The 6,361-nt window shown below is 46.6% G+C and overlaps 1 protein-coding gene across 2 annotated transcripts in view; it reads left to right on the top strand.

Moving 5' to 3' along the window:
* Positions 1 to 6,361, top strand: part of Bmal2 (basic helix-loop-helix ARNT like 2) — a 39,332-nt gene that overhangs the window by 23,576 nt on the left and 9,395 nt on the right. Inside the window, exons 11-15 of one of the 2 annotated variants that reach the window (XM_050164679.1) lie at positions 542 to 600; positions 2,084 to 2,165; positions 3,880 to 3,976; positions 4,354 to 4,516; positions 5,336 to 5,426. In XM_050164679.1, coding sequence (XP_050020636.1) covers positions 542 to 600; positions 2,084 to 2,165; positions 3,880 to 3,976; positions 4,354 to 4,488 — 373 coding nt within the window. In that variant the 3' untranslated portion in view covers positions 4,489 to 4,516; positions 5,336 to 5,426. Of the gene's footprint in view, positions 1 to 541; positions 601 to 2,083; positions 2,166 to 3,879; positions 3,977 to 4,353; positions 4,517 to 5,335; positions 5,427 to 6,361 lie in introns of those variants that run through there. The other variant, XM_050164677.1, reaches the window with a different exon arrangement.

The following is a 6,361-nucleotide window of genomic DNA, read 5'->3' on the forward strand; positions in this document are numbered from 1 at the left end:
GAGAGAGGAGAGAGGAGAGAAGAGAGAGAGAGGAGAGAGGAGAGAAGAGAGAGAGAGGAGAGAGGAGAGAGAGAGGAGAGAGGAGAGAGGAGAGAGGAGAGAGGAGAGAGAAGAGAGAGAGAGGAGGTCATTGGCTGCTTCTCCACTGTTTCTCTGATCAATCAGGTTCTTACCCTGATATCTCACTTCTGAGATTTTATTAATAAAGAATAATTAGGTAACTGCTTCATGTCATACCAGTTCCATTTGCTTGTCTGTAACATTTAGTTTAAACAGCACTAGGAGACAAGTGTGCCTGTGTTCTCCATCAGCCATCCCAATGCAGTGTGGACCTTAGCTAGGTTGGGAGCCAATCACTGTTGCTGTGAGAATGAGACCGACCAGTGGGGCATTGGGCACAGATCCAATCTCAGCTGATAACATGAACAATAACACATCAGTGAGTGGGAACTGGCAGACCACACACATGGAGCCAGTGCAGACACATTCATAGGTTCCCCTCACTTCAGAGAACGTCACCCATGTTGTTTCTGGTTTCCAGGGGACGTAGTGAGACTGGAGCACCCCCCTTCCTTTACGGCAGCAGTCAGTCCTCAGAAGGTAAGTGTTTCAGATCGGGGTTTAGCTCAGATGTGTCACCCAGCATGCGTTTTATGAAGGTGTGGTTTTCTATCTAAGAGAGGAGCTTTCCAGGGGAGGGTGGAAGACATTCTGAGTGGACAGACATTTGTTATAGAAGGAGGCTAAGGCAGCAAAGGTGACTCGGCAAGTCCAGCTTGTCATGCACAGAGTTCAACCCCTAAAACACACACAAAGGGGAAGGAGAGGACGATCACCACAATGTTGTCCTCTGAACTCCACCACCGCATACATGCATCATACACATACATGTAGACATACATACACACATATACACCACCATACACATAAACATCAAACACATACACACATACATTATACACATGTACACAATCAACACACACAAATACATATGCACATACCTCCACCAGAGTGTAGCGTGGCACCACACATAAGCAGTTGCCCACGTGACTGGTTTCCTGCTTGACGGAGTTCCTCACGAGCAGACCTGGTATTTTCACATGGTCTCCCTGCAGCCGGTATTCTTCCCTGACAGCTGTGGGTTACACATCACTAGACAAATGCGTTCCTCGCTGTCTACTGTGTGTGTTACACACCACTACACAAATGTGTTTTTCCCTGTCTCCTGTGCTCGTTACACACCAGTAGACAGTGAGAGACACTCATGAAGGATGTGTTTTGCATCTCTCTCTCTTTTTTTTATCCACAGGGCTGTGCTCATGTATTTTATGCAAAATGTTTATTTAAGTATCTGGATATGGTAATAGTACACACATGTAATCCCACACTTGGGAGGCAGAGTCAGGAAGATTAGGAGTTACCTCCCTCAGGTACTTAAGACCTGATTGAACAACAAAACCAAACAAAAACTCCAGGAGCCAGAGGCAGGCAGGTCTCTGAGTTCAAGGCCAGCCTGGTCTACAGAGTGAGTTCCAGGACAGCCAGGGCTACACAGACAAAGAACAAAAAGTCAAAACAAACAAACCAGACTCCTGGGACTGGAGAGACAGTTCGGTGGTTAAGGGCACTGGCTGCTGTCATAGAGGACCTGGGTTCAGGTCTCACGCTGGTGGCTCACACCTCCCTGTAACTCCTGGCGTCCATGACACTGTGTACATTATATGCACCCTCGTGCATGCAAGCAAACACTCATACACAGAAAATAAATAAAAATAAAAACAGCACAAAAGGAATTATGAACTGTAAAGTGGCATCGCCTGGCTCTGCTGTAAAGGTCAAAGGGGAAAAGGTCGTGGGTGGTGGCTGTGCCCTTGGTGACTACATTGTGACCGCTACCCACCATGTCTCTAGCGTTGGGAACTGTGTAATGAAAGGTTAGATGTTTCCTGGCGCTTTAAGGGGTGGCTCAACTGTTTCTTTTCGGGAGAAACCAGGAAGATATTTCAATAGAAAGAAAGCCACTGACTTGGGCTGTGCGCTCCTTAACATCCTTGATTGTGTTTTCTCCTGTGCTGTTGCCTAGACTCGTTTAGACAGTCCTGCGTCCGTGTGCCTGGAATACCCACGGGGACAGACATTGCAAACGAGGTTCTGGGTTTACAGAGGTGAAGTATTATCACTGCAAATAGTCTCGTATAAATGGCTGCCTTAGTTACCAACCAGCACACAGATCAGTTGTTCGTGTGTGTGTGTGTGTGTGTGTGTGTGTGCGTGTGCAAGCATTCGGGAGGGCGGGGCAGAGGGTGGGTGGGTATGTGCATATTGGTGCTATACCTCCGGGGAACTGGAGTCACAAGCAGCTGGGACCCGCCCAGATGAGGACTTTTATAATCTTAATTTGTCAGATTGTCTCTAAATATCACACCAAATACAGAATTCAGGAAGAAGGAATTGGTAAATTTAATTGCATAAAAGTTCAAAATTGAAGCATAAACTATGCCATTACAATAAAGTTGAAAACATAAACTGGAAAATGTGTGTATTTTGTATGATAAAACAGACTAACTTTAACTCATAAAGATTTTATACCATAAATATATTAAATATGTAAGTTTTATATAGTTATATGTTAAACTTAATGTATAGCATAAAGGTGAGCTATTCAATAATTTTGTAGGTGCCTGGAGAGATGGCTCAGCAGTTAAGAGCACTTACTGCCCTTTTAGGAAAACCATGTTCCGTTCCCAGCACCCACTTAAAGGCTCACAAAGGTCTGTAACTCCAGTTTAGGAGATCCAGCTCCCTCTTCTGGCTGCCAAGGGCACGGCACATCTGTGCTGTGCATATGCAGGCAAACATTAATAACCTTAAAATTAAAATAAATAAAATAAAACAATGTCTTAGAATAGCCAAATTGTATAAGGGAACCACTCATACACACAATATACATATATACATACATGCATACATACGGAATAGGGAAAAAAGGATAGTGCATGTGAGCCCACACCTTGCTTGTTTGGCATCTCAGCCTCAATTTCAAGGTCTGTATTTCCTCCTGTTGAAGGTCTGAACCAGGGACCTAGGGAATAGTGGATCTGCTTATGTGTCTTACTTTTTAAAAAATGACATCTGTTTACTTATTTTTGTGTATGTGCCTTTGTGGGTGAGTACACGCCACAGCCTGTGTCGGGGTCAGAGGGCTCCTTGAGGAAGTCAGTTCTCCTGGGGTCCCAGGATCAAGCTCAGGTCATCAGGCCTGAGGCCGGAGCCTGCACCCACTTGGCCATCTCGCGTGCCTGCATTTCGCTTTTTAAGCAGAATAAAATGCGCGTAACAGCGTTTGCTATCTTAACATACACAGGGGCCGGAGACGCAGCTCGGTGGGTAGGGTGGTTGGTGATCATCTGGAGGACCCGAATTTAGTTTCCCCCACCCACACCAGGCAGCTCACAAGCAGCTGGACCTCCAGTTCCAGGAAATCTGAACCCTCTTCCGGTCCCTGCAGGCACTTGCACACACATGTGCATACACACATACACATACCTAAATAAAAACAAAATCTTAAAATGCGCAGCTCAGCATCACTCAGTACTGTGCTGCGCCATCACCACGCTTCCCCGAGGGTCCTTCATTTAACCCTCCCATTCCCGACCTGCTCTCCCACGGCCCCAGCCCCTCCTGTGTCCTATTCCTCCTTCCTTGGGTGGCTTCAGCACTCCAGAGTCAACATTAAATCTGCCTATGAAGGCGTAGGTAATCAGTCTGGAGTTCCTTGCTGTAGTTTATCTGTCGGTCGCTTGTGTGAAGCATTCAGGGGAGAAAGGCTCCCTCTAAAACCCCATCAGAGGGATAAACTTCTCTTGTCTCCCTTCTCAGGTTACACTCCTCATCCCCAGAAGATCCAGATCCTTCAGAAAGAGCTAGAGCTTGCCTCAGTGTGAACTGCAGGAACGCCAGTGTGCCCGTGAGTGGTGTAAGTGTTCATTTTGAGAAAGAGGCCACCCCATAAAAATAAATGGAATTTCTGCTGACTTGGTGGCCTGAGGGTGCAGTACAGTTTGGTGGTTACAGGAGGCATGGTTAGAAGGACACAGAAGGGCTCTGGGTTGTGACTCAGATACCTAGTCTTTGGAAGGTTGGGTTCAGAATTTGAACTCTGCCTCAGTTTCCTCACTTGTGGGGCAGGTATGATAATAGCATCCCCCCTAGATAAATATGAAAGTTTGGGGATGGAATATAAACCAAAACACTTTTTGAGACAGCATCCCATGTAGCCCAGGCTGACCCCAAACTCACTGTATAGCTGAGGTTGACTTTGAACTCCTGATTTTTCTATCTCCACCTCCCAAGTGCTGGGATTACAGGCGTGCGCCACAACACCAGACAAAACCAAACACTCTTCAAACGGTGGTTGCTACACCTCCTAGGCGCTCAATGGGTGATAGCTGTTATGATCGCCACAGACTCTACATGCAAGTAGTTTGAAAGAGATTTAAACACCAACATACTCCAGGTAACGGAAATGCGTGTTGCACACCCCTGGGCTGGTTGTGCACACCTGTCTTCCAGCAACTCGAGAGCTGGAAGGAAGAGAGACTTCAAAGCCAGCTTAGACAACTTAGTGAGACCTGTCCCAAAATAAAAAGGTTTAAAGATTAAAAAGACTTGAAGGGATGGATGTATAGCTCAGTGGAGAGCCCTCGCCTGGCGAATGGAAAGGCCTGGGGGTTTGATCCCTGTAACTGGGGACACTAAACCTCGTGCTTTCTGGAAGTCCGAAATACATTAAAGTCCATTCCATGAGTCAGCTCTGTGCCCTGAGAATACAGAAGGACGGCCATGTGTGACCAGGGGACCAAGGGCCTGAAAGTACAAACATTACATGATACTTGTATGAAAATATAGCTGGTCTTCCTATTAAGTTATTCATTTATTCACACATTTGGCAAATAAAGTGATCTTACAGAAACGGACATATAAATCATTGTAATAAAATCTTCCGGCCTCCGCATGTGCATAGCTGTGCAAACATGTACGTGTACACGCATGCACACATACACACATGCACATATGTGTGTCCCATAAAAGGACCTCACCTTTGCCGTAGATGCCTTATTTTGGAATCTCGTGGCGACAGGGAGCGGCTGACGGTAGGGATAGGCTCTTTAAGCTTCCGCTATGGAAGATGCGGCATGCGCAGGGCAGGACGTACAGCGTGGGGTGGGTACTCGTGAACCGCTGCAGGAGGTTCTGGTGCCGACCCACTCCAAAGCCACCCAGAGGTCCTCGCTGTGCTCGAGGCTTGCTGACCGCTCCTGTCCTGTCTTTCCAGGTGTCCACACCGAGTCCTGGAACAGGGGGCCTGGAGGCTGCTGGGCGACACGAGAGCCCTGAAGCGGCCCACGGTCACAGGCCGCTCCTCAGTAAGTTGTTCCTGTCACCCGTCACCGTATGAACTTTTCAAAGCCCCCTCTTTGTCACCACAGTCTTAGGCACAGGAGATTTAAAAAAAAATGCTTTATAAAATAACATTTTTTTTCCCACCAGGCATGGTGGCACATACCTATAATCCCAAAACATGGGTGGCTGAGGCAGAGGACTCCTGTGAAGTCAATGCTGTCTTGGGCTACATAGTGAGTACTAGGCCAGCCAGGGCTACATAGAAAGAAAGCTCCGCCCCACTAGAAATATCCGCAAGATTCCCCCACTAGGAATCCTAATACCTTTGTAATCAGCAGGTATTATTTTTTTTAAGATTTATTTAATTTTATATTATGTGTCCATGTTTTGCCTTGCATGCATGCATGTCTGAGCCCCACATGCATTCAGTCCCCGCAGAAAGAGTGTTGTCTCCCCTAGGCTGGAGTTACAGATTGCGAGCTGACACATAGGTGCCTGGAATTAAACACGGGTCGTCTGGAAGAGCAGCCATTGATCTTAATGGCTGAGCGCTCTCTACAGCTCCAGTCCGCTATTCTTGATAGTAAGATGTCTGTCATTCACTGAACCTCTCATGAAGGACCCAGTTATCAGCTGAGCCAGTTTGGACCTTGGCTGTATGATCATAATTCAAATAAAGACTTAAGAGCATTTCCATCTAAGAAAAAAAGTCCATGCTCAAGGATTATCAAGAAATTTTAAAATACTCGTGCTAAAAAGTAAAATAAAATAAAAGGGCAGGGGGCCTTGGAGAGGCAGCTCAATGGTTAAGAGCACTTATTGCTCTTGCAGAGGACCCTGGTTCCATCCCAGCACCTAAATGGTGGCTCATAATCATCTAACTCCTGTTTCAGGGGGATCGAAACCCCTCTTCTGGCCTCCTCAGTCACTAGGCGTGCACATAATGCTCATATATATA

Source organism: Alexandromys fortis, unplaced genomic scaffold, assembly GCF_014885135.2.
Source record: "Alexandromys fortis isolate MF-2015 unplaced genomic scaffold, M_Fortis_MF-2015_v1.1 scaffold_153, whole genome shotgun sequence".
NCBI lineage: Eukaryota > Metazoa > Chordata > Mammalia > Rodentia > Cricetidae > Alexandromys > Alexandromys fortis.